A 27,595-nucleotide genomic window follows, 5' to 3' on the forward strand; every position below is an offset into this window, starting at 1 on the left:
AGTAAATAGAATAAAGGAAAAATACAGTAGTTTGTTTTCACCGGGCCAAACGCCGATCAGTTTAACGCCTGTACCGATGTCGTTTAAAGTTGAAGTACAAATGCAGAATCCCATTCTCGAACGTGTTTTTGTAGCCTTTCTTATGAGATTTATCCCATTCTTTATTCACGACCCGGAACGCAATGTCTTCATAAGGCGGACCAGCTTCGAACCGGATTATACAAGTTTCAGAGCTTGTCCCATCTTTTTCTATAACACAAGTGGGAACCTTAGTCTTGTCTACTAAATCCGGGTAGAAGATGTTAAACTTGTACCCTTGAACAAATTTTGGAGGCGGGTTGTCGTGATCATAGTGTGTTTGGTTATACTTATTCCACTCGTGACCCGTGTGAACTCGGTTGAAATACTTGGGTTTTCTTGGCCGGTACTTGTCATCCCACTTGTAGACCTTGGAGTCAAGGTTCACTTCAGCATTAAGGCCAAATAAAACATCACCTTCCTCCGTTGCTCCCATTCTTTTCATTGCCTTAGGCTCCAAGTTATCTTCCACTTGTGATGAATTTGAGTCCATTGCTTCTCTAAGCCGCTTCCTCTGTTTCTAGTAGGGTTTTGTCTTCATCAGGATCGATTGCTTCTTGATCACTATCATCATCTTGAATGAGTTCTGGTGAAAACGAACCAGCCTCTTCTAGTGAGAATGTTTCATCATCATCTGAAAGATTCATGTTGTTTACATCCTCCTCCTCATTTTCTTCCACCACATCTGAAAGTTTCTTGAGGCGATGTTTATGTCTCCTGAGTATCTCAGCGTTTATTTCCTTCAAGCAAGCCTTTGCCTTGTATATACTGAGACGTTCAAGAACCGCTTCCCAATACTCTACTACTTTGGCTGCTCCACAACGCAGCTGTGATTCAATGTCAAACTGCAGTTTTACAAGCTCCGCGTGAGTCTTCCCATCAAGAAGTTCTCTCACATCAGCTTCAACACCAGCGTGTAGTCCTATTTCTTGAGCAGCAAGCAATTCCTCTTCTCTAACTCTAGCTCGATCAAGGGCATCCTTTTTACGAGCTTCAGCTAACTCCCAATCGCATATCACGCTAAGAGCCTCCCAATATTGTACCCGTGTTGGAGTTGCTCGATCCCAATCCATGTACATTTTGATATCATCAAGAAGCTCTTCCAAATCTTTAATATCAAGTCCCTTGAAAACCATGTAAGGTTCACTAAGCTCGATATTCACATCATCTGAATCATCCACGTACTTGTAGAGGACGTCGATTGGCTTCGCTCGACCTTGATCTAATCTAATCGCTGACCTCGCCTTGCTCTGATAGAAATTGAACTTTTCTTCTTTCTTCTTCCAATCTTGAAACTCAGCTCAAGCACGTTCTCTAGCCAATAATGCCATATCTTCCTCATGTCGAGCTTTCTCCACTGCACTCTCTTCTCTCCTATTTTTAACCTTCTCAACCTCTGCCAAATTCTCCCTAAGTCTTCTCCTCTCAGCTTTAGCAGAGAACTCATCCAGAGATGCTCCATGGTAAACATCTTTTTCAATCTTCTTCCGCCACACGAATGTCTCGGTGAGATTCGAATCACCAAAATGGTTTGAATCATTGGAATAACCTGACACTGACCACGTCTTAAGTTTCTTTGATGCTTTTACTGCCTTGTTCAGAGCTCTTTTGGCCATATACTCCTTTATTTCTTCCAAGGAGGAATCATCGGATTCGTCTCTTCGTCTGTTCTTACTCTTGCCATGAGAACCCATAATTTTATAGATGGAGACGGTGGTGAAGGCGGTCGAAACTTCTCCTCTCCGATAAATAATGGATCGAGTATTGGATTTTGTGATTGAAACTGATTTCAGAATATATATCGATCGGATCGTGTTTTGCTCGAGCAGCCGAGCCAACACCTAAGAAAAAGTTTAACCTAGGTAACAAAAATTGAAAAGGGTATTTAATTTCCAAATTAATGTACTTTCGTATTTTATAAGATAAATACCTATTCCGACGTAATTTCCTTTTTACATGTAACTTTCCCCATTACGTATATTCAATAATATATCTCTTCTAATTGCATACAAATAAATTATAAAATAAAAAATAAATTACGTAATTATATATGTTAGATTTAAGTCGGTGTTGGAATCGATCTCATTGACAAAAGTAATCAGGGACTAAACAAAGATATGGCCAATGTTCAATCTAAACAAAGATTGAGCATTATGTTGAAGTACATTTTGTGTTCAACATTTGAAATCTAACTTATTTAAAAAATTATTTACATAATTAATTCCAAAAAAATTGCACAAAAAATGATAAGTAAAATATGAAAATCAAAATCTATTATCTTCATAATATACAAAAATTGGAAATTTTTTTTTTCTTAAATATCTCTACTAAATTGATTTATATTTCCTAAACCAATTTTGGTTTATACTTACATAATCTTTACATTTAACAATATGTTCCTAAAATATCTCTAAAAATACTTTGTTCTTCCTTTAAAATAAAAATATCTCAATTTTTCTATAAAAAAATTAACAATCTAATATTCTAGATAATCTATTAAAGTTATATAAAGTTATATGGTATGTGCGATATCCAGGTTCAGGTAGCTCATTGAGTATGTCAAGACTATCGAACTGGAGGTTCGTCCCCTGCCATAATTAACAATTAATTAACTCAGGTAAACACTCAAAGAAAATACGGAGTAAAGAGATTAGGTTTTTAAATATTTACCTTTGACATATTAAACTTATGGACCCCAATCTTAGCATATAAGATGAGAAGGGGGAGTTCATCATCGTAATTATATTCTCTAAAACTGATAGGCGCAACTCCAACAAATCCAAAGCGTTTTGGTATCTTCATATGATCATTTTCGAACCCCTCATTACAAATTAGGGTTTTTTTAATACGAAAATTAGAATTAGGGTTACAGCTTGGTGAATCAAAACGACCTAATTAAAGAGATAAAAGAAGATGAGAGATGATTACATTATTAGATTTCCACACTTCTTCCCAATACGCGACTTCTGCCTGGTACTGCTTTTCCTCTTCTGCCTTGTACCGCTTTTCCTCCTCGTCACTCTCTGTACCCATTCTTTGTCGTAATATTTCTCAACTTTTGCTCAGTGGATGGAACCAAGCGCGGGTTTTGTCAACAACTTAGCCAAACATGGCATCATGCCCTGCCTTATATACATCCCGATCCAAAATTTCAAATCATGATTTTGGTGAATTTTGTGGAAGAATTTTGGAAATTTTGGATTTTGAGAGATTTAATTTAGAAAAATACTTTTATTCATATCCTCCTTTTCAACCAATCAGAATATTATATATAATATTTCTTTTAAATAATAAATTAAAATTAAATTAATTCAAATGAGTTTTTAGAATTTATTTATATAGAATATAAATAGAAAAAGGAAAAATACAGTAGTTTAGTTTGTTTTCGCCGGGCCAAACGTCGAGCAGTTTAACGCCTGTACCGATGTCGTTTAAAGTTGAAGTACAAATGCAGAATCCCATTCTCGAACGTGTTTTTGTAACCTTTCTTGTGAGATTTATCCCATTCTTTATTCACGACCCGAAACGCAATGTCTTCATAAGGCGGACCAGCTTCGAACCGGATTATACAAGTTTCAGAGCTTGTCCCATCTTTTTCTATAACACAAGTGGGAACCTTAGTCTTGTCTACTAAATCCGGGTAGAAGATGTTAAACTTGTACCCTTGAACAAATTTTGGAGGCGGGTTGTCGTGATCATAATGTGTTTGGTTATACTTATTCCACTCTTAACCCGTGTGAACTCGGTTGAAATACTTGGGTTTTCTTGGCCGGTACTTGTCATCCCACTTGTATACCTTGGAATCAAGGTTCACTTCAGCATTAGAGCCAAATAAAACATCACCTTCCCCCGGTTCTCCCATTCTTTTCATTGCCTTAAGCTCCAAGTTATCTTCCACTTGTGATGAATTTGAGTCCATAGCTTCTCTAAGCCGCTTCCTCTGTTCCTCCAACACAACCATCCGTGCCATTTCTAGTAGGGTTTTGTCTCCATCAGGATCGATTGCTTCTTGATCACTATCATCACCCTGAATGAGCTCTGGTGAAAACGAACCAGCCTCTTCTAGTGAGAATGTTTCTTCATCATCTGAAAGATTCATGCCGTTTACACCATCATCCTTTTCTTCCACCACATCTGAAAGTTTCTCGAGGCGATGTAGATGTCTGCTGAGTATCTTAGCGTTTATTTCCTTCAAGCAAGCCTTTGCCTTGTATATACTGATACGTTCAAGAACCGCTTCCCAATACTCTACTACTTTGGCTGCTCCACAACGCAGCTGTGATTCAATGTCAAACTGCAGTTGTACAAGCTCCGCGTGAGTCTTCCCATCAAGAAGTTCTCTCACATCAGCTTCAACACCAGCGTGTAGTCCTCTTTCTTGAGCAGCAAGCAATTCCTCTTCTCTAACTCTAGCTCGATCAAGGGCATCCTTTTTACGAGCTTCAGCTAACTCCCAATCGCATATCACGCTAAGAGCCTCCCAATACTGTACTCGTGTTGGAGTTGCTCGATCCCAATCCATGTACATTTTGATATCATCACGAAGCTCTTCCAAATCTTTGATATCAAGTCCCTTGAAAACCATGTAAGGTTCACTAAGCTCGATATTCACATCATCTGAATCATCCACGTACTTGTAAAGGACGTCGATTGGCTTCGCTCGACCTTGATCTAATCTAATCGCTGACCTCGCCTTGCTCTGATAGAAATTGAACTTTTCCTCTTTCTTCTTCCAATCTTGAAACTCAGCTCGAGCACGTTCTCTAGCCAGTAATGCCATATCTTCCTCATGTCGAGCTTTCTCCACTGCACTCTCTTCTCTCCTATTCTTAACCTTCTCAACCTCTGCAAGATTCCCCCTACGTCTTCTCCTCTCAGCTTTAACAGAGAATTCATCCAGAGATGCTCCATGGTAAACATCTTTTGCAATCTTCTTCCGCCACACGAATGTCTCAGTGAGGTTTGAATCACCAAAAGGGTTTGAATCATTGGAATAACCTGACACTGACCACGTCTTAAGTTTCTTTGATGCTCTTACTGCCTTCTTCAGAGCTCTTTTGGCCATATACTCCTTTATTTCTTCCAAGGAGGAATCATCGGATTCGTCTCTTCGTCTGTTCTTACTCTTACCATGAGAACCCATAATTGTATAGTTGGATACGACGATCTAAGATCAGTACGGCCGGGACGGTGGTGGAAACTTCTCCTCTCCGATGATAATGGATCGAGTATTGGATTTTGTGATTGAAACTGATTTCAGAATATGAGATATCGAATCGTGTTTTGCTCGAGCAGTCGAGCCTTTATACCTAAGAAAAAAAGTTTAACTTAGGAAATTAAATTAGGAAATTAATTTCCTATTATATTAATACATTTAAAAAATTTCCTTTTAGAGAGATCGAATGTGTATGAATTTTGTGGAATTTAGGAGATTTAAGTGAATTATTAGATTTTTCTTTTCTTTTTTTTAATTTTTTTTAATAAAAAAAGGGAAAATCTTCAAATACATTTTGGTTTATGCCCTTTAAATTTTACTTATTTAATTTTTTTTTAACAACATTGACCCCTTAAACAATTTCATAAATAACAGAGAAACTCAAATACTAAACTTTCTTAAATTAACCAACGTTTGTTACATTTATTGTCATAAAATCTTAACAACATCTATACATTCCAATTTTTCTAAAAATAATTTTATCCATTAAAGTTTTAACCTATTAAATCTCCAAAACTATTTTTATGGATGATATAATCTCTCAAATTTAAATGATATACAATATATTTTCCATAACAAAAGTTTACAATCTCCATAATTATATTAACATTAATAAATTTCTTAAACCGAAAATCCAATTAAATGTCACATTAAATATATTGAAAATCCCCCATATAATTTGGTTTATTTTTTATTTTTTGAGGAATTACCAAAAAAATTAAAATTCTATTAATTGTCATAAACTATATATATTGACATGGAAAAATTATAAATTATAAAAATATGCTAATTTGGTAAAACAATTAACATAATTAAACTTGATAATAAAACTTATTTTGATTATTTTTTTTACGCAAAAACTTATTTTGATTTTGGTGAGACGGGTTGGCATTAATCCCATATATGGAGTTAAGTGGAATTGTTTTTTTAAACACTTTTAGATGTGTACTAGGAGATAAATGTATTACTAGACTATACATATACCACACATATTAAAAACTTGAAAACATTACAAAAATCGTATACTTTGAATACTTATATCAAATACATGTAAATTTTATATTTTTAAAGTTAATAAAACAATAATAAAATAACAAATAAATACAATATAAATTTAAAATTTTTAAAATTAAAAAATATTGTCCTGCGATGTAACGCGGATTAGTATTGAAGCAAAACCGATTAACTAGAGATACTGTATTATGTTCCGGAGGAGGAAGTATCTCATAATATTTAAATCGGTCTGTAAAGTATGGAAATCGCTCATGCATGGAATCTACACTCTTCCGCCATCTCTTCCTCAAAAGTTACTCCATTTCAACCTCTCGCCTTGGATCAATTAGCTACTAGAGAGCAAGAAATATGGTTAGATTGCACCGTAGTTCCTAGTATATTTTACTTTTGCATCATATTTCCTCTGGATATGAATTCAATTATGACGGCCATAAAGAGCTACTCCTACTGATTAGTTACTCATATCAAATGTGAGGTGTCTACCAGTAACCCAAATTATTTTTCACATTTGGTAAGCTCTAGATTCCAAAAATGAAGGCGTATGTCTTTGACACAGAAGTTCTGCAGCTTGATCCAACTTACCAGGAAACATGGGATGATATGATAATTAATGTAAGCTTATTCAATTAGTGTGAGGGAAAGGGAATTAAACCATTTTTCTGAGTCGAAGTTTTTAAAAAGCCTAAACACAAGGCAATTATAAATCTATTAAATTGACTAATCAAGCTTGTTCTATATATTACTTGTACTCATTGTTTGGCTATACAGTTTCTAGCAGAATCACTGGATGTCACCCATGATGCTGACTGGGTTATATCTCTTGGAAATTCTTTTGCAAAACAATAGATTGACACTCCGGATGATGACCATGCAGCACTTCTACAACGGTAAAACTATTGGATTTTCATTTTGTTCTAGTCTCTAATAATGAAGTTGAAATATCTCTACTTCTTGTTGAGCACAAATATTTGGCTTGGATTGTTGATTTTTTATTCTGACATTAGCAGCATGCCTTGATTAACATTGCTTTCTGGATTTTTTTTTTTTTTTTTTTGTCAATGCTTTCTGGATTTTTTAAGTTGTGATTTTCTGATTCCTTTTTGCCATACCTGTAATGAAATTTGTAATATACATTCTTTCTGGTCTCTGTATGCTTCATTTCAGGGTGTCATATTTCTTTGAACCGATTTCCAGGATGCCTCGATCTATTGATCCATATGAAGTTTTCAACAGAATAGTCTCATCAGTTTGTGCTCATTTTAACAGGGGATGAGATTTGTGTTATATTTTCTTTTGTATAAGTTCTGGTGTGTCATCGGCTGATTGAGCATTATGTTGTGATATGTCGTGTAGCTTGTAGCAGCCTTAAACAGTTGCACTGCAGCTATCTGTGACAAAATCAAGTAATCTGAAAGACTAAACGTGTGCAAAAAGGCAAAGAGACGATACTTATTGTGTTGTAGATTCTTTTCAAAATATCTAATGTTGTAGTTATTTTCTTTTGTTTCTCTCATATTATAATGTTTTGTAACTTTCTATATATATATATATATATATATTAAATATATTGACAATTAGTGACCATTTATATTCTACGGTAATTTCATGATTGGGTGATTTTTGGGATTCTTACAATTTTCTTATTCAAATGTTACGAAGAAAAATAAATACATCTTGTTTCAAAAAAAAAAAGAAGAATCTTGATATTTAAGGCATTTGAGTTTCAAGTATCTATATATTTTTGAAGTACATTTCGTGTTCTACCTTTGAAGTCTAACTTATTTATATAATTAATCCCAAAAAAATGCATAAAAAATAATAAGTAAAATATGGAAATCAAAACCTATTATCTTCCTAATATACAAAAATCAAAAAAAATTATTTTTCTTAAATATCTCTACTAAATTGATTTCTATTTCCTACACCAATTTTGGTTTTATACTTACACAATCTTTACATTTAACAATATATTCCTAAAATATCTCTAAAATACTTTTTTTCTTCCTTTAAAATTAAAATATCTCAATTTTTCTAAAAATAAATAAACAGTCTAATATTCTATATAATCGATTTCAAATTTATTAATTAAAAATTATAATTTTTATAATTTTTTTATACTTAAAGCAAATAGAATTCCAAATTAAAATTATAATTTTTATATACTTAAAGCAAATTCTAAATGAAAATGATAATTTTTATATACTTAAAGCAAATACAATAAAAAATATCTCACTGTCATTATTTAAAACTAAAAAAAATTTATAACTTTATATTTTATCCAACATAATTTTTTGTTAGTTATAGAAAATCTGGAAAAAACATAATCTCACGCTGTATAGCGGATTAAAATCTAGATAAAAGAATTAAGTAATTACTCAAAAAATTATTGTCATAATGGGCCCTGACCTACACATTTTAATATTACACACTCTATCAATATTAAAATATTGGACATACCTAAATAAATCGATTAAATTATGATTATGTAAAAAACCAAGTTATCATACGATATACCGCAGATTAAATCATAAAATTAAAAATTAAAACACAATTATACAATATTAAACTCTAATAGTAAATTGAGCGAAGTGGATCATCCAAATCTGTTGAGGACACATTCTTCTTTCAGAGATGGTAATAGCTGGTGGATTGTGACACCTTATATGTCGTGTGGCTCCTGCTTCAGCTATTTTTGTTGCGGGAGATTCTAAAAGCTCTTGTTCATCTTCATAAACTAGGGCACATCCATAGAAATCTTAAGGTACTTTAATACCAATTCACTTTAGGCTGGAAATGTTTTAGTTGACTCAAAAGGAAGTGTTAAGCTTAGTGATTGTGAAGTTTCAACACACATGTTTGGTGGTGTACAAAGGATGAATAATTTTGTTAGAAACATTATGATCAGCTAAATACCCTCTTACAGCAACCTTTTGAGAGCTGTACTTTTTTAGTCCAAAAAAAAATACAAGATTTTGAGAAATTTAAGTGAGTTTTTAGATATTTTTTTGTGTTTTCTTAAAAGAAATTTCTTTAGCAAACTTACTGTTTTTCTTTTATTTAATAAATTTTTTAGTTAGTTATTTTATTTTTCTCCTAAATTATTATTTTATATTATCATTTGAAATGAAAAATAGGCATAGACCTAAATATGATAAGATTGTAAATATTATGGCATGCATGTAGTTAGTTTTTTAATTTGCAATGTAACAAAGAAGTTAACTTTGTGTATATTGAAATTATTTTATTATTTTTATATTTTTATTTATTTTATTTTTTTATAATTTTGTAAAATATATTCACTAATATTTTTAATAATTATAAACAAATAATACATACTTCAACATCTACCACAAAATGTCACTAGTCAGTAATTTTGATAAGATTAATCAATCATATTTTTACAGCGATTCATTACATCAAACTGTTATTTTTACCACATAATTTTTACTGCAAATTACATCAAATTATATTATTCTCTGCAACTCAACTTCAATAAATCATATTACCAATTAGAGCATAAATGTACTCACAAAATTACGTTGGTAAATATCTCATTATTGCTAACTGTTTACAAATAACGAGGAGATAACCAAATAATGACTGTTTACAAATAAACGAGGAGATAACCAAAACGATTTTCGAATATGGTAGAACAAAAATCATGATCTTAATCCCCACTAGGCGAATCCTCTACACATTACAAAGAATATTTTGTTCATCCTCCATACACCAATATTGATCATCATCCTAATTATGTCACTACTCCCATTGTTATCATATTTCATTGTACGTTTTAACCATAAGAGAAATTAATCAAGTATTATATAGGTGATTTGATGATTTATTGAAAATTTATATTGCTTTTGAAAAAAAAAAAAAAGGAACAGAGTGATTCAGAGAGCACCGCTAAATAATTGGGCCAATAATGTGAGCATTCTTATCAATCTAAATAATTAAACAATAGAACAAGTGAATGATCCAAAAGCAACGGGCTTAAGAACCCGCTATTTTACCCGACCCGTCTTGTCGGGTATGGGTCCATTGTTTTTTTTCATATTGGTTTCATATATTTGTTTTCTTCCCCAAAACTTTTTCCTTTTAACATTCAAGTCCCTCCTCTCCGAGAAGAGGCGACGCTAAATTTCGCTCTTTCTTCTTACCTTTCTCGGTCGGAATCTTCTCCGTCGCCAAAATTATTAATCGATCACAACGGTGGAAGTTTTGGTATATTCCAAAATTCTGGGGTTTTGAATCAGGTGGAGGAGTTGATCGATTTTTGAATGGCTTCTTCAAGTTTGGGGAGCTCAATCCCTGCACCAGGTAACACAAACTTTTTTATTTTCCCTGAATCTTTGATTTCGATTTATGTATCTGATCTCAATTGATTAGTGTATTGGTTGAAATTATTTGAATTGTGTAATTGGGTCAACATTGGTTTTGGCAAAGGCTATGTTTTTTTTTTTTTGATCAAGTCCTTTGATTAGGAAACTAAAATTTACATTTTGTTTATTTGTTGGCAGAGGCTGTTCAACTTCTGGTTTCGTCTCTAGCTGATGATTCCTCTGTGGTTAGAGAAGCTTCCATGGCTTCTCTTAGAGATATTGCCTCTCTGTATGTACTGTTTTATCTTTTTTTACTTCATTCACAAGACATGCATAGTATTGGGAGATCTCTGATACTGTAACTGTTGTGTGTGGCTTTTTTCCCCAGGAATCCGCTTCTGGTTCTTGATTGTTGTTATGCTGTGTCTCGTGGAGGACGAAGGGTAACGTTCTGTTTTCTTTGTTTTTTGGTCTCTTTTCATTGTCTTTTGTTTTCTTTTACTTGTGCGTAAATCTGTTGCTACTTGGTGTTGCAGCGGTTTGGTAACATGGCTGGGGTTTTTCAAGTAATGGCGTTTAGTGTTGGTGCGTTGGAGAAAGGGGAGAGTGATGCAGTTTTCATGGGGAAACTTGCTAAGATTGCTACAGCTGAGATAATATCTTCCAAGGTGTGTTGTGTTGTGTTGTGAAGGCTTCATCATTCTTAAATACTTCGTTTTTATACTCTGTATAGTTAGAGATTTACATAGTGCAGTTCGAACCGTAGATGGAATTTTTTGGAAAGTAGCTTGTTTGAAAGATGCATAGATGGTACTTTGTGGCTTTTCACTCTTGGATATTTCTGTTTCGATGTCTGTTTTCTTCCGTATACCATCTATGTGTCGTTTACTTGCTTGAAACTAAGAAGGTTTGTGCATTTTTCTTATGCGCTGGACACAAAGTGAATCATATATTCATATGTCTCTCACTCCTGTAGCAGAGTGTACCTAGAAATTTGACGAACAGAATTTAGGATTAGATGATTGAGAAATTCTCATCATACATAAGCAACGTAAACAGGGGACACTAACTGCAGTTCTTATAAACTTTCTCGCATTTGTTCGTATATGTTTCCTGATTATTGTAGCACCTTTTAATGGCTCATCATAACGTAGGAACTAAATGCTGATTGGCAAAGGCAAGCGTCAGGACTGCTTGTCTCAATTGGAACACATTTTCCTGATCTTGTAAGTCTTTTTTTTTTTCCCTCTTTGCTAATTTCATAGGGGAATTTTTGGACTTCTAGTTCCATGCGACTGTATATTCCTGAGTCGTTTCCTTTTACTATTAACAAAAGGTTGCTGTACAACATGACTGGTGGTCAGATACATTACAATCTGGATTTACTTTATGCGCTCCACGTATATGTGGATCTAAGTTTAAAGAATGATCAGTATGCTGAAGTAGGTGGTTATCTTTGATAGATTGCATGGCAAAAAATGAGGAGCTGATGAAAAAACCATAGTAGAGACTTGTCATCTGTCAGCATGTTAATTTCTGAACTGAGGCATTTTAGATAGTGTCATGAATATAGTTGGTACATTGTCTCTCTACTGTCATTTTGGAGCTTCTTTCATTAGACGCTGGCCTTGATTTTCCTTCAGCAAGCTATTTGTTTTTTTTTCTTTCTATAAAGTCTTATTGCTCTTTATTGTAATTTTGATCCTTTTAAATTGATTGACAGATGATGGACGAAATATTTCTTCATCTGTCTGGTCCGGCCACAGCTGCGCCTGCTATGGTTCAAATTCTTGCTGACTTTGCCACATCTGATGGTTAATTTCTAACTCTCATCATCCGCGTCCCTTTTCTTTTTTGTTTCTCATCTTGAAAAGTTTATTGAAATTGCAGTTCTCTGATAGTTTGAATTTCTTTCATATTTCCTTTGAAGCTTTGCAGTTCACTCCACGCCTGAAAGATGTACTTTCAAGGGTGTCGCCTATTCTTGGGAATGTTAGGGACTTACACCGACCAATATTTGCAAATGGTACAGTGAAAATTTTGTAATCCGTTTTTTGTTTAGGGAGTGAAACTCTTTTATAGAAACTGCTACTTTGTGCCAAATTTTCCCCCTCATATGATAAGCTGGAATTTTTTTCCTGTACTTTGTGGTTAGTTGACTCTAATTTGGCCTAATAGAAGGGTCATCAGGTCAGAGTTTGTTTACTTGCTGAACCAATATGGCTATTTAGCTCACACTAACAGAAAAAGTGGGTTATTAACCTGTTGATCTGTGCATCTTCGCACTCTCTAAAATGGTGGAAGAGATGATCAACCCATATCATGCAATTTGCATGTGTGCTAATATCAAACACAAGGAAGAGCTTGTATAATTCAAATATCCCAGCTAGTATCTTGTACTATCTTATTTTTGCTTATTTTTTCTCATATATTAATCATCGAATTTTTTTCTAGCATTTAAGTGCTGGTCTCAGGCAGTGTGGCTATACATCACAGATCTTACATCAGATTCTCCGCTTGACAGTGATGTCATGTGAGACCACTTTCTTTGTTCTGTTTGATTTCTGCTAGTTTTTGTGTTGAACGCACTCAAGTCAATGGCTTCATTTGATGCAGGTCATTTCTGAACTCTGTTTTTGAGCTTTTGTTGAGAGTTTGGGCAATTTCTCGAGATCATAAGGTGAGTCCCTTTCCCTTATCTCTTTTAGTATTATTCGCCACTTTAGGTTTTAATAGTATTGTGTGTTTCAGTTAAAATTGTTCAAGAGATTACCAGGGTAAGCATATGTTTCGTAAATGTTCACTGACTGTTATTTCATAACAAAGACAATGAAGAAAGGAAAGTTTGTTTTCTGTTTTTTTTTTTCCCCCAGTAAATTGTTTCTTTGATATTCAGAATGTAAGGAGATTAATCTCTGCAAGATTTGCTAGTTCTGGTTCTCCAGACGTGCCCTCGTGACTTTAAAATGTGCTGAGTTAGTTGCTTCTCTTCTGAATAAGGTACGAGTATCTACTGTAGAGGCTTTGGGTCAGATGGTCGGTCTTATCACGCGAACACAACTGAAATCAGCATTACCACGGCTTATTCCAGCAATTCTTGAACTGTAAGTTTTGTTTTTCTTCTATTTTTCGTTCTATCTCAAGCTTTACTTCTCAAAGAGCCCAGTAAATTCGCTGTCTGCTTAATATATTTTTCCCACCAATTAAAGCTTTGGTAAGTGAGAAAGAAGTACCAAGCCATGGAATGGTTTCGTGTAAACTAGTGTTTATTTTTAGTTCTGAGTGTAGCATTTATTCATTCCTTTCATTTCAAATTTTAGGTATAAGAGAGACCATGACGATGCTCTTTTGGCAACATGTAGTCTTCACAATCTTTTAAATGCCTCATTACATTCCGAGTCTGGTCCTCCACTGCTTGAGTTTGAGGTATGGTGTTTCCATAATTTTTTTTTGCTAAGGTGCCTCATTATTTACAGTCATCTGGCACATTTTAAAAAAATGTGATGCGGTATTGGAAGGATAAAAATAGTTTGTTAGACAATGTGTCAGTAAAGCTTTGTTTCTTGTCAGGACCTCACAATTGTTCTGTCAACACTTCTTCCTGTGATCGGTGTCAATAATGAACGCAGAAGGTGCTCAGATATTTCAGTGGGACGAAAGGTAAGTCACTGATCGCTTTCATTCAATTTTAGTTTGCAAGGTAGGGGTGAGTGTGTGCTGTTAATGTATCAGGCCTCTCTCATTTTTTGAGCCTTCAGTTTGTGAGCGATGTATTAATCTTTTGCCTGTTCTTTATTACTTATGTTGCAGACATACAATGAAGTGCAGCGGTGTTTTCTGACTGTTGGCTTGGTTTACCCCGAGGATTTGTTTACATTTCTTCTTAACGTAAGGACATACTTTGTTTGATGGATATGGTTGTAGATATTATTTTTCTATGCAATGCGAAACAGTGACATTACCTAACACTTATATGAGACTTAAAAAAAATGATTGACGGATGGTTTCGTGTAAACTCATATTAGACTTAAGAACTATTTCTTGCCACACCGCTGTGTGATATTTTATACTGGCTTTTTTCGTTGAAATCCCTGTCTTCCTCGTATATTTTCACCAGAAATGTAAGTTGAAAGAAGACCCTTTGACGTTTGGTGCTCTTTGCATCTTGAAACATCTGCTTCCAAGGTGTAATTCTTAATCTTATATCAGTATAAATTTTAAATTTAGAGTTTATCTGCCATTCCAACTTAACGATATTGCATCGTGTTCGGAGGTTGTTTGAAGCCTGGCACTCAAAACGGACTCTTTTGGTCGATACTGCGAGCTCTTTGTTAGATGAGCAAAGTTTAGCTGTTCGAAAAGCCCTTTCAGAGGTACCAATCTGTCATATCTTTTTCTTAGTTACTACTAAAATATGCATGCTTTAGCATTGTTCTTCTGCTTTGATGACAGTTGATCGTGGTCATGGCTTCACACTGCTATCTGGCCGGTCCATCTGGGGAATTATTTGTTGAATACCTTGTCCTCCATTCTGCAATAGGAGAGAGTGACAATCTGAAGGTAAGACCATATAACATAACACTTAACTTACAAAATAAGGTATGGTGCTCACCTGAACTGTGTGTGCCGTGGTATAACAAGGAAGGGGAAAAATAGTTTTTTCTTCACGAATAATATGATTACAATGGTCGGAAATAAAGAAGATCACTTCCGCAATTTAAATTAGAAACGGAAAAAGAAAATCAAAAACAAGGAGAAAAGTAGAAAAATTGAATGTTGTTTCTAGTTTCCCGATCCTTTGAGTTTGGACTGCTTTCTTTGTTGTTATTTATAGGGTAAGCAGCCTAAATATCTGTATGTATCCTCATGTTCGGCCGAGTGTTCCAAATGCAATGAAACATTAGTATATTTGTTGCCATTATCTGAGGCGCTTTTTTTCTGGTGCTTATTAGGGTTTTCATCCACGCAGCTAAAGTTCTTAAAAAAAGTTTAGTGACTTGTTGGCTTTATTTAAGAAAAAATCGAGAAAAGTGTTAGGGTTGACTCCTGGGTGTTGCTGTTAGTAATAACGGAACATGGTTGTTATCTTGCTCCAAGTTGTGTTATTGAGTTTTCTTATTTACTTGCTCCAAGTTGTGGAGTCTTCTAAAAACTGTATACAAGGAGCACATAACTTGAACAAGTTTGAAGTATGACTGTCTCTGTTACTTCTATGTTTTTTCTAGAAGTTCATGTGATCTACAAATCTTTCTCTTAGGCAAAAGGGGAACCAATTAGTCCAGCACAGCTAAGAGCAGTTTGTGGAAAAGGTCTTCTGCTCTTGACCGTAACAATCCCAGAGATGGAGGTGCGATTTGTATTTTATTATAGAACTATCCTATTATAGCTTTCAGATTTTAATGCTAAAATGTATATGAATTGCAGTACATTCTTTGGCCTTTCCTACTGAAAATGATTATCCCTAAGGTTTACACCGGCGCTGTTGCATCAGTAAGATCTTTCATTTGTTGCCTAGATTTTTTCCTTTCAGAGATTGGACCTGAGTTAACAGTACTATTGATATAATTTGATAGGTCTGTAGATGCATATCTGAACTGTGTCGACGTAGATCTTCAACCACCCCCATGTTGATCGAGTGTAAAGCTCGTGCTGATATTCCTAGCCCTGAGGTAAATTTGTTTTTACGCCCTTTCATATGATCTATAAGTTTTGTCATGTACGGCAAGATCTTAAAATTAAAAACACATATGCACATATATTATAATCGCAGGAGTTGTTTACCCGTTTGGTGGTTCTTTTGCACAACCCTCTGGCTAAAGACCAGTTAGCATCCCAAATTTTGACGGTAAGTTTGTGTCAGTAATTTCACAACTATTGTTATAGACTCACATTCTATGTCCCATAATTCCATAATGTATTCCTATTTTTATAGCTTAATTTTATTTAATTACTCTGTTGTTACTTCCTTCAGGTCCTTGGCTATCTGTCCCCTCTTTTCCCAAAAAACATTAGCATGTTTTGGCAAGATGAGGTACACTGTTGTTTTGGCAAGATACTCTGATTGTTTTTTTTTTTTTTAATATTATTTCTGGATTTCCTAGTATATTTTACTTTTGCATTACATTCCCTCTAGATATGACTTCAATTATGACGGCTATTTAGAGCTACTGAATGTTGTTGCTTTTTCTTAGTTACTCATATTAAATGTGACTTGTTACCAGTAACCCTAATTATTTTTCACATTTGGTAAGCTCTAGATTCCAAAAATGAAGGCGTATGTCTTTGACACAGAAGATCTGCAGCTTGATCCAACTTACCAGGAAACATGGGATGATATGATAATTAATGTAAGCTTATTCAACTAGTGTGAAGAGAATAAACACATTTTTCTGAGCTGAAGTTTCTTTAAAGCCTAAACACAAGGCAATTATAAATCTATTAAATTAACTAATCAAGCTTGTTCTATATATTACTTGTAATCATTGTTCTGCTATACAGTTTCTAGCAGAATCACTGGATGTCACCCAGGATGTTGACTGGGTTATATCTCTTGGAAATTCTTTTGCAAAACAATACATTCTTTACAGTCCGGATGATGACCATGCAGCACTTCTACACCGGTAAAATTCTTGGATTTTCATTTTGTTCTGGTCACTAATGAAGTTGAAGTTAGTTGTTGCGCACAAATATTTGGCTTGGATTGGATTGTTGATGTTAATTTGACATCAGGCAGCATGTGGGTCAAATTGTCAATCTTCAGAATTAGAAAATGTATAATCTTAATCTTGATTGACATTGCTTTCTGGATTTTTTATGGGGTGATGTTCTGATTCGTTTTTACCATATTATCGAAGTTTATTAAAGACACTACAGTGCCTGTAATAAATTTTGTAATATACAAGCTTTCTGTACTCACTATCTGGCTGAAGAAGCTTGTTTTCCTTGTGCTTTAAGTGCTTATTTTCAGATTTTGATAGATGGCTGATAAGTTTTAATTTGTCTTTGAAAGCTGCACATAACTTTAGTTTATAGCAGACATCCGGTATTTATATTGATAATCGAGCGGAAAGCTGTGTCATAAACCTCTTCTGCTTTTATTTCAGGTGTATCGGAATACTTCTCCAGAAAGTTAATGATAGAGCGTATGTTCGTGACAAGATTGACTGGATGTACGAACAGGCTGACATTTCTATACCTGCAAATAGACTTGGTTTGGCGAAGGCCATGGGGCTGGTATTTTAAGTTTACCTATCTTTACATAGCTCAGATGTTGATTTTCACCCTATGTTAATATGCTACTTGAATGCGTAGGTTGCAGCTTCCCACTTGGACACTGTACTGGAAAAGCTGAAAATCATTGTAGATAATGTTGGGCAGAGTATTTTCCAAAGGTTTATCTTGCTTGACTTAATGAAATCATCGCCACATACACTTTCTTGATATGCCTTTATATCCGTCACTCATTGTCAAACCTATTAGTATGTCTTTCTCTTTTAATTTACCTATATATCATCACAAATTTTCTACTAGTGGAAGGTTGTATCTTAAAGGTTGCACATTTAAAGCTGTAGTTGCACAAGCAGGAAATGTTTGGTCATATTGTTATTAGCTCCTTTATTAGTCATATTGTTTCTTCCAGGAATTCTAGAGTTGGTCACGTTTACCACATGTTTGTAAAATTTATGACATAAAACTGACTTAACGTTCTCGTGTTTATTCTAGGATCTTATCTCTCTTCTCTGAGAGCTATAAAACAGAAGACAGTGATGATATACATGCTGCTTTGGCTTTGATGTATGGATATGCTGCAAAATATGCGCCGTCATCGGTTATTGAGGCCAGAATAGATGCACTTGTCGTATGTTTTTAAATCTTCATTCTTCCATCCTGCTTCTTTTTCTATTAACTGTTATAAACTTACGCGCCAGATTGAATTTGTGTCATGCTAGGAAATCCCATATAATGAAATTAAAATATTTATGAAGAACTTTGAAATCAGAGTAGTTTTCTGTGGCCAGACAGTGATTTATATCGAATTGTAGTGACCATGTTACTGTTTCTGCACCACTTTTACATTCAGATTCCAATTTCATAATCAGATTTTTTTTGCATGTACCGCAGGGCACAAATATGCTTTCGCGCCTTCTTCATGTGCGGCAACAAACTGCAAAACAAGCTGTTATAACTGCTATTGATTTATTAGGTTGGTACAGCATTGAAATATAAGTGATGGAGTCATTCTTACGATGACTGAGCGGTTTCTTTCCTCTCTTTGTGTTTTCTATTACGTTACACCGCCCCATGTGGTAGGGGTATAATGTTTGGGACATCTTGAGAGTGTATAGGATCCTGATCTCTTGCGTCTTTGTGTGAAGGTCGTGCTGTCATAAATGCTGCAGAAAGTGGCGCTACATTCCCATTGAAAAGAAGAGATCAGATGCTTGATTATATATTGACTTTGATGGGCCGAGATGAAAATGAAGGTTTTGCAGAATCTAGTCTTGAAGTTCTACACACTCAGGTAGGGTAATCTATGCAAGAATCTGTACCATGTGGCATTTCTTTCAAACAAGCAGATACAATTTCTCTTTCTAATAAATCTTGTTCAGGCACTCGCTCTGAATGCATGCACAACACTGGTCTCTGTGGAACCGAAGCTGACCATTGAAACTCGAAATCGTGTCATGAAGGTGATTCTCGTTTACACCGAGTATAAAAAGGAAAGATGATGCTAGTGCTTTATGTTTTGTATCTATATTTTCTCTTGAATTTATGCGTGTTTTCTCGGACAGGCTACACTGGGATTCTTTGCGTTGCCTAATGATCCATCTGATGTCATCAGTCCCCTTATAGACAATCTTGTGACTCTCTTGTGTGCCATCCTCCTTACAAGGTATTTTACTTGACAAGTTATATTTGCAAATCTATTATGAGGCTGCAGCTTCTCTGAATTTTTTGGTAAGTTGCAAGTCATTTTTGTTGACCAAAAAAAAAAACCAAGGTTCTAAGTCATTTTTTGAATCTGTTTATCATTTCCATTGATGAAATACTTTCTGTAAAACAGAAGTCTTCAGTGGAATCGTTTTCATAATATACAATTTCAGTTCTTAATCATTTCTGTTTAATTACCTTGCATAACATACATGTTACTGATGTTAGATTAGATTCAGTGATTTTGGTAGTAGCTTTGCAATAATCTCTAATACCGAGTCCTACTACAAGTGCATGGTACCTTTTTATCCGCTTATTCAGTGATTTCTGTGCATGATCTAGTGGAGAGGATGGAAGAAGTCGAGCGGAGCAGCTTTTACATCTGCTTAGACAGCTTGATCAATATGTTTCTTCGCCCATTGATTATCAAAGAAAAAGAGGTTGCGTGGCAGTTCATGAAATGCTTCTAAAGTTTCGTAAGCTTTGTGTGGGTGGCTATTGTGCACTTGGTTGTTCTGGGGATTGCCCACATAGAAAGTATGCAGACCGCAGTATGCAGGGGAATTTTTCAAATCTACCATGTATGAAGATATTTCTAAACAAATTTTTAAATTTTAGTCCATGCATAATGATAAGCTAATTAGTTTCCTTTGTTTGACATATAGCGGTATTTTTATTTCCTGACCGCGAGGTATTGTGTTTGGGAGATAGGGTCATAACCTATCTCCCACGCTGTGCTGACACAAATTCTGAAGTTCGAAAAATTTCTGCACAGGTATTTGATTAGTAATTATTTGATCAATTTTATCTGAGTGTGACTTTAGTAGTTTCTAATGGTTCTTCCTACTATTGTTGTTGTTAGATTCTTGACCAGTTCTTCAGCATTTCCCTTTCCCTTCCCAAAGCGGCACTCTCAAGCGGGCTAGATTCTGAAGAATCCTATAAAGCCCTGTCTTCCCTTGAGGATGTCATTGCCATTTTGAAAAGGGTAAGCATTTTTTGGTTAGGTTTAGAGTTTTGTCTTTCTTTTGTATGCTTCATTTTCAGGGTGTCATATTTCTTTGAACCGACTTTCAGGATGCCTCTATTGATCCATCTGAAGTTTTCAACAGAATAGTCTCATCAATTTGTGCTCTTTTAACAGGGAATGAGGTTTGTTTTATTTTCTCTTTTGTATAAGTTCTGGTGTCATTGGATGGTTGAGCATTATGTTGTGATATGTCATGTAGCTTGTAGCAGCCTTAAACAGTTGTACTGCAGCTATCTGTGACAAAATCAGGCAATCTGCTGAGGGAGCCATTCAAGCGGTTACTGAGTTTGTTTCAAGAAGAGGGAGTCAGCTTAGCGACAATGATATATCAAGGTACATCAAAGCTTCTTATCATCGACAAGCTATAGTTCCATATTACATTATTATCTGATAACCTTGTTCCCCTTTCTTCTTTTGGCAGGACGACCCAGTCTTTGCTCTCGGCAGCAGTTCATATAACTGATAAGAATTTACGTGTTGAAGCCATTGGAGCTGTATCCTTTACTTAATTCTGTTAGAAAATTCAATTTGCATGTAAATGTGTTACTGCTGTAATATAAAACTCACTAGCATTTATCTCGTATGCTCTTGGTATATTACTGCTTACCTTAATCACATGAAGATCTCTACACTGGCAGAGAACACGCAACCATCTATTGTGTTTAATGAAGTGTTGGCTACTGCTGGAAGGGACATCGTGACGAAGGATATAACTAGGATGCGTGGTGGCTGGCCAATGCAAGATGTATTTTTTGTAAGTACCATTCTCTACAAGAACTATGTTATAATATGAGATTATCCTCATAGATGATGTTATTTTATATTCTTTTCTTTCATGTTCATATCATCTTGTACGAAAATCTTGACACAATTTTGGGAATAAATTGTCTGATTCAAAGATGAGGCCTCTCATTGTCAATTATATTTTGATGCAGGCTTTCTCTCAACATACGGAACTTTCAGTTCTGTTTATGGAACACTTAATATCCATTCTCAATCGTAGTTCTTTAGTTAAAGGTGATTCACATAAGGGAGAGAATACTAGCTCTTCTACTGAAACACATGTTGAAGATGATATTCTCCAAGCTGCCATTTTTGCTCTCACTGCTTTTTTTAGGTATCGTTCGTAAACCATCAATTTTAGTTGAGAGTACATACTGCATTTTTGGTGGCTAATATAGTCAATTAACCAGAGGGGGCGGAAAAATTGGAAAGAAAGCTGTTGAGAAAAGCTACTCTTCTGTCGTTGGGGCACTTACTCTTCAATTGGGAAGCTGTCATGGACTTGCAAGTTCTGGTCAGCAAGATCCATTACGGTAACTCCTCTACTTTCAAGAGAACTGTAGCCACATACGATTGGTACTTTTATTTTAGTAAAACCTTTATTCCCCTCTTGGCAGAGTACTTCTAACGTCATTTCAAGCTTTCTGTGAGTGTGTTGGTGATTTGGAGATGGGAAAGGTACCGTTTGTGTTTAACAATAAAGTAGTTCTGTTTAGTTTCCAGTATGATGAACTGATACCTGTCTTTGCTTAGATTTTGGCTCGTAATGGGGAGCAAAGAGAAAAAGAAAAATGGGTTGATCTTATTGGCGATATTGCTGGATGCATTTCAATTAAGAGACCGAAGGAGGTACCTAGTTAATTGATTATTGCAGTTGTGTTTCTCAGGGTCTTTGTAGCCTAACTGTTGTGTACTGGTGTTACAGGTTCGACATATATGCTCGATTCTCACGAAAGCACTTAACCGTCCACAAAGATTTCAAAGGGAAGCTGCTGCCGCTGCATTGTCAGAGTTTATCCGCTACAGGTATAATGTTTTCAATGTCTTTGAAACTTCTGTTTCAATTTTATTTACTAACACAGTAGTTTTATGGAATTTTACGCGGCTTAGTGATACACTGATTTAGATACATGTACCCATTCATCTTGTAAGCTCTGTTTGGAAAAGAAAGTTAAGGTCAAAGTGAAGAAAATGGGTTTTAATTCTAGGTCATGTGTATACAAAAGTTAAGGAAAGAAAGTCAAAGGACCGAAGCATCGTGCCTGATATGTGTGTCATGAACAAAACACTTCCTTAGTACTTTAAATTCTTAAGTTTCTAATATTTATGAGATGCAGTGGTGATTATAGTTCTGTAATGGAGGAGATGGTCGAGGCACTCTGCCGACATGTGTCAGATGATTCTCCGACTGTAAGGCGCCTTTGTCTAAGAGGATTAGTGCAAGTAAGAGTAATTATGAGCAGTTTTTATTTACTTATCTTGATTGTCTAAGAGGACTAGTGCAAGAAATAGTTATGCGGATCAGCTTTATTCCTTATCAGGACTCAAGTAGGTTTACGAGAAAGTATATACTCCTTTTTGATTATGATAATGATGTTAGATCAATAGTTAATATCTAAAGAACCCTACATCACTCATTATGGAGATGTGTTATCTTCCACTAAGTAAAACAACTTTATACACATATTTATAGCATATTGATGCTATGAGAGTTATTTGGCACATATACTAGAGGATATCTTACCAGTTTTGGGACTAAGATGGTCTGCGAAATTGAAATTGTTTTCTGCTGCTTCTCCTATTTCTGAATAATCACTTAAGCTGCTTTGTGCTTTTGCCAGATGCCATCTGCTTGTATGAACCACTACACAACTCAAGTTATTGGTGTAATATTAGCATTGCTTGATGATCTGGATGAGTCTGTGCAATTAACTGCTGTGTCATGCTTGTTGATGGTAATGCTCAAACCTATTAACAACTGAAGGTTTCTGATTGTCTAGCAATTTGTTTAAATTATATATGCTTGTTTTCTTTTGTTTAGGTCACAGAGTCAGCTTCTAATGATGCTGTTGAACCTATCTTGCTGAATTTATCTGTTCGGCTTCGTAACCTTCAGGTAAGGTCCAACTTTAAGTTATCTGAAAGGTTTTTAATGAAATTAGTATAAACTAAAGCTTTTAGGCTATACTCAACTTTGAACAGAAGTAGATTCACCAAACTGTCAGATACAATTTTCTGAACGGAGTGCGTTGAATTTTACATGAAATTCCAATTTGTAACAGGTTAGTATGGACCCGAAGATGAGAGCCAATGCATTTGCCGCACTTGGAGCATTAAGTAAATATGCTATTGGAGGACAGCGGGAGGGATTTGTTGAGCAGGTGACGCATACTCATTCCATTTCCTATTCAATAAATACGGATGTCGAGGAAAGGAGATATTTCATTTTTAATCTAAAGCTCATTTGATAAAAATGTCTAATATCAGATTCACTCCTCCCTTCCGCGCTTAGTAGTACACCTCCATGACGATGATCTTAGCATACGGCAGGCTTGTCGGGTAATTTTCTTCATATCCTATTGCTCCTTTGCTAGGTTTGAGGTATCTTTGAGTTTACATATCTGTTATTTTTTTTTGAATAGGCAACCCTCAAGCGGCTTGCTTCACTCGTGGACATAATAAATTATTCTACCCTTTATGATTCACGTGCTTTTGGTTCTGACGATAGGTGCCAAATCTATGATTCCAAATCTATTTTGTGCGCAATGACCACCGTTCTATACTAAAATTTGTTTATACTTTCAGAACTGACTATGAAAACTTCGTAAGGGATCTCTCAAAGCACTTGGTTCAAGAGTCGGAAAGAGTTGATACTTACATGGCCTCAACCATCCAGGTTAGGCTTTCCTTGATCAATTTTCATAGTTACTAAATTTATAAACTATATTTACATAAAGCTCAAGTGATTACTACCCGATGCAGGCTTTTGATGCACCGTGGCCAGTAATTCAGGCGAATGCAATACACTTCTCCACCACCATGTTATCACTCTCAGAGGATCAGCACATAATCTCTCTCTACTACCCACAGGTAAATAAGAGAAACTACATAAAAACATGCACATAAGTCTTTATTAGTTCTCAAGCCTGTCTCTTGTTCAGGTGTTTGAAACGCTGGTTAGCAAGATGACCCGGTCGCAAGATTCAGTTGTGAGAGCAGCATGCTCATCAGCCTTTGGGCTGCTGCTAAGATCAAGCAGGTCAACATTGTGGAGAGGAGCTCGACTTGATCGGAGCGACTCAGGTAGAAAATCCAATGATCCTGAGTCTGTTAAGAAATAACAGGTGCATTGCGGTAGTGTGAATACCAACCAGTCTGTTAAGAAAAATCCGGGGGTTTGCAATATATATTTTCCATAGGTACAGTGTGCAATGAGAACCCATCCAGGTTTGTGTGTTTGTTGTAAAGTGTATTATGTTTTCATCTTGCAAGGGTTGTCACTTGTGTGTCATCTCTATTACCGAACTCAGGAAAGAAACATTCACACGAAAGTGTTGTAGGCTCTGGTCCTCTTTTTGTTGATTATGATTTTTGAGGCTTCTGCTAGATATAGCTCTCTGAAAGAGTCCAACGTTGGATTTATCTTCATTTACTGTTTTATATGAGATTTTAATTAGTCTTTCAAGTTTCAAACACAAATTCGATCTTGGTAACATTAGTAATTTCTCTTGGCCACTTTTTTATTTATTTATATTCTTAAGATTTGCAGTAAGATTCGATGTAGCTATCAGCGAGCCTCCACGTTGTTTTTTTGTGTCTGTGGATTATCTTCTTTTCGTTATGAAGATATGTCTGGAAACATTTCCTGCGAAGGATGTAGGATGGTCACAAACGGACAAACTACGTATTGGCCAAGAATGTCTTGTAGTAAGCACAATGTGTGGTGGACTTCATAAGAGGTGTTTCGCAAGTAAATTCTGTTTACGTCATCTATTACGTCTTTTCACTTTATTTTGTGCTCTCCACGCATCTTGTTCTATATAAGCTCCACAAATATAAACCAAACCCAAACCAAAACTTGAGTTTCTTATCAAGGTTGAATTGAAATGGCTTCCGAAACAACCAATGATCCTTATCCTCTTCACTTTGTTCTCTTCCCTTTCATGGCCCAAGGCCACATGATTCCCATGATTGATATTTCAAGGCTCTTGGCTCAGCGGGGTGTCATGGTAACAATTGTTACGACGCCTCTCAATGCAAGGAGGTTCAAAAATGTCCTGAACCGTGCCATTGAGTCTGGCTTGCCCATCAACCTAGTGCAAGTCAAGTTTCCATATCAAGAAGCTGGTTTGCAAGAAGGACAAGAGAATATCGATTCTCTAGAAACGATGGAGCGGATGGTACCGTTCTTTAAAGCGACTAACTTGCTCGAAGAACCAGTTCAGAAGCTCATTGAAGAGATGAGCCCTCGACCAAGCTGTCTAATCTCCGATATGTGTTTGCCGTATACAAGCAAAATCGCCAAGAAGTTCAATATACCAAAGATCGTCTTCCATGGCATGGGTTGCTTTTGTCTTCTGTGTGTTCACGTTGTACGCAAGAACCGTGAGATCTTGGAGAATTTAAAGTCTGATGAGGAGTATTTCACTGTTCCAAATTTTCCTGATAGAGTCGAGTTCACAAGACCTCAAGTTCCGGTAGAAACATATGTTCCTGGAGAGTGGACAGAGTTCGTGGACGTTTTGGTAGAAGCGGATAAGACATCTTATGGTGTGATAGTCAACACATTTCATGAGCTCGAGCCTGATTATGTCAAAGATTTCAAGGAGGCAAGGTCCGGTAAAGCATGGACCATTGGACCCGTTTCCTTGTGCAATAAGGCGGGAGCAGACAAAGCTGAGAGGGGAAACAAATCAGACATAGATCAAGATGAATGTCTTAAATGGCTTGATTCTAAGGAACCGGCCTCTGTGCTCTACGTTTGCCTTGGAAGTATCTGCAATCTTCCTCTGTCTCAACTCAAAGAGCTAGGGCTAGCCCTTGAGGAATCCCAAAGACCTTTCATTTGGGTCATAAGAGGTTGGGAGAAATACAAAGATTTAGTTGAGTGGTTCTCGGAAAGCGGATTTGAAGAAAGAATCAAAGACAGAGGACTTATTATCAAAGGATGGTCTCCTCAAGTCCTTATCCTTTCACATCATTCCGTTGGAGGGTTCTTAACGCACTGCGGATGGAACTCGACTCTCGAGGGGATAACCGCTGGTCTACCGCTGCTTACATGGCCGCTATTCGCAGACCAATTCTGCAACGAGAAACTGGTCGTGCAGGTATTAAAAACTGGTGTAAGAGCCGGGGTTGAGAAGCCTATGAAATGGGGAGAAGAGGAGAAGATAGGAGTGTTGGTGGATAAAGAAGGAGTGAAGAAGGCAGTGGAAGAGTTAATGGGTGAGAGTGATGATGCAAAAGAGAGAAGAAGAAGAGCCAAAGAACTTGGGGAATTAGCTCACAAGGCTGTGGATGAAGGAGGCTCTTCTCATTCTAATATCACATTCTTACTACAAGACATAATGCAACTAGCACAATCCAATAATTGATTATACCTCATCTTTCCATGAAAATTTAATAGATTTTTTTGTTTCTTTTTGAGAAATTTAATTGGATGGATTAGTTACACACTTGTACGAATCAGCGGAAGACAAACATAGTGATAACTTTCACTTTCTGGAGTCAAATTCCAAAAAGTTGGCTTAAAGTTCGTTTATAGAAATATATAAAGTTAAGGCTGCGCTTAATTTTGAGGTTTTCCTCCGACATATCAGTCGTGGGTTTAAATTACAATATGACCGGGTGACTATGATAAATGTAAATTATAAATCATATGTCAAATAATTTCATGAAAAAAATGTGAAATGATTAAAAGTGTAGTTATAAGTATCCATCTATGGAATAAGTTTTCTATTGTGTTCAAGGCCAATTTCAGGAACTTTATATTTTACATATTTAAAGTTTGAACATGATTAATTTTGTTTAGATAGTCTAAGTAAATCTAGATTAACATGCATAATAATTTACATTTAACATAACATAAAACTAAACTTTTAAAATATGTCTTGCACTTAGAAAAATTAGATCCAACGATTTGGATTCTTTTCTCAAAATGAACAAATTAGAATTATCAATTATGTATGAGAGACATACATATACAATTTTTGTTTTTTTTGT

General features: G+C 35.5%; 1 protein-coding gene and 3 pseudogenes across 6 annotated transcripts; 2 read left to right on the top strand and 2 right to left on the bottom strand.

Annotated features, from left to right (window-relative positions):
• Positions 1-61: 61 nt before the first annotated feature.
• Positions 62-1,772, bottom strand: LOC104788951 (splicing factor Cactin pseudogene; annotated as a pseudogene).
• Positions 1,773-3,487: 1,715 nt separating this feature from the next.
• LOC104788952 (splicing factor Cactin pseudogene) lies at positions 3,488-5,221 on the bottom strand (annotated as a pseudogene).
• Positions 5,222-10,391: 5,170 nt separating this feature from the next.
• On the top strand, positions 10,392-24,979 carry LOC104785841 (protein SHOOT GRAVITROPISM 6). Of its 5 annotated transcripts, none has more exons than XM_087452052.1 (51): positions 10,392-10,627; positions 10,828-10,918; positions 11,018-11,072; positions 11,166-11,297; positions 11,784-11,855; positions 12,353-12,443; positions 12,560-12,655; positions 13,084-13,162; positions 13,246-13,309; positions 13,630-13,733; positions 13,950-14,055; positions 14,200-14,289; positions 14,440-14,517; positions 14,747-14,814; positions 14,903-15,002; positions 15,082-15,189; positions 15,887-15,976; positions 16,054-16,119; positions 16,203-16,298; positions 16,400-16,474; positions 16,601-16,660; positions 16,887-16,976; positions 17,128-17,249; positions 17,733-17,862; positions 17,941-18,020; positions 18,352-18,487; positions 18,751-18,832; positions 19,005-19,150; positions 19,239-19,319; positions 19,422-19,522; positions 19,903-20,141; positions 20,226-20,335; positions 20,423-20,548; positions 20,638-20,712; positions 20,790-20,923; positions 21,012-21,084; positions 21,213-21,344; positions 21,526-21,707; positions 21,784-21,906; positions 21,991-22,051; positions 22,127-22,222; positions 22,299-22,399; positions 22,711-22,816; positions 23,215-23,328; positions 23,415-23,489; positions 23,656-23,754; positions 23,861-23,932; positions 24,016-24,101; positions 24,179-24,269; positions 24,356-24,463; positions 24,535-24,979. In XM_087452052.1, exons 1-51 carry the CDS (start codon positions 10,588-10,590, stop codon positions 24,712-24,714), a joined length of 5,112 nt encoding a protein of 1,703 aa, XP_087308178.1. In that variant the 5' UTR covers positions 10,392-10,587; the 3' UTR covers positions 24,715-24,979. The 5 variants fall into 5 exon arrangements, with proteins under 5 accessions (XP_087308178.1, XP_087308179.1, XP_087308180.1 ...); XM_087452053.1 differs by having other exon boundaries at positions 22,723-22,816; XM_087452054.1 differs by having other exon boundaries at positions 10,435-10,627; positions 12,568-12,655.
• A 55-nt stretch (positions 24,980-25,034) lies between these two features.
• Positions 25,035-27,048, top strand: LOC109133067 (UDP-glycosyltransferase 73C6 pseudogene; annotated as a pseudogene). The gene has a single exon (XR_015558252.1). The product of XR_015558252.1 is annotated as a UDP-glycosyltransferase 73C6 pseudogene (transcript).
• Positions 27,049-27,595: the final 547 nt, after the last annotated feature.

The sequence above is a fragment of the Camelina sativa genome, chromosome 5 (assembly GCF_030686135.1).
Source record: "Camelina sativa cultivar CO46 ecotype springtype chromosome 5, ASM3068613v1".
Lineage (NCBI taxonomy): Eukaryota > Viridiplantae > Streptophyta > Magnoliopsida > Brassicales > Brassicaceae > Camelina > Camelina sativa.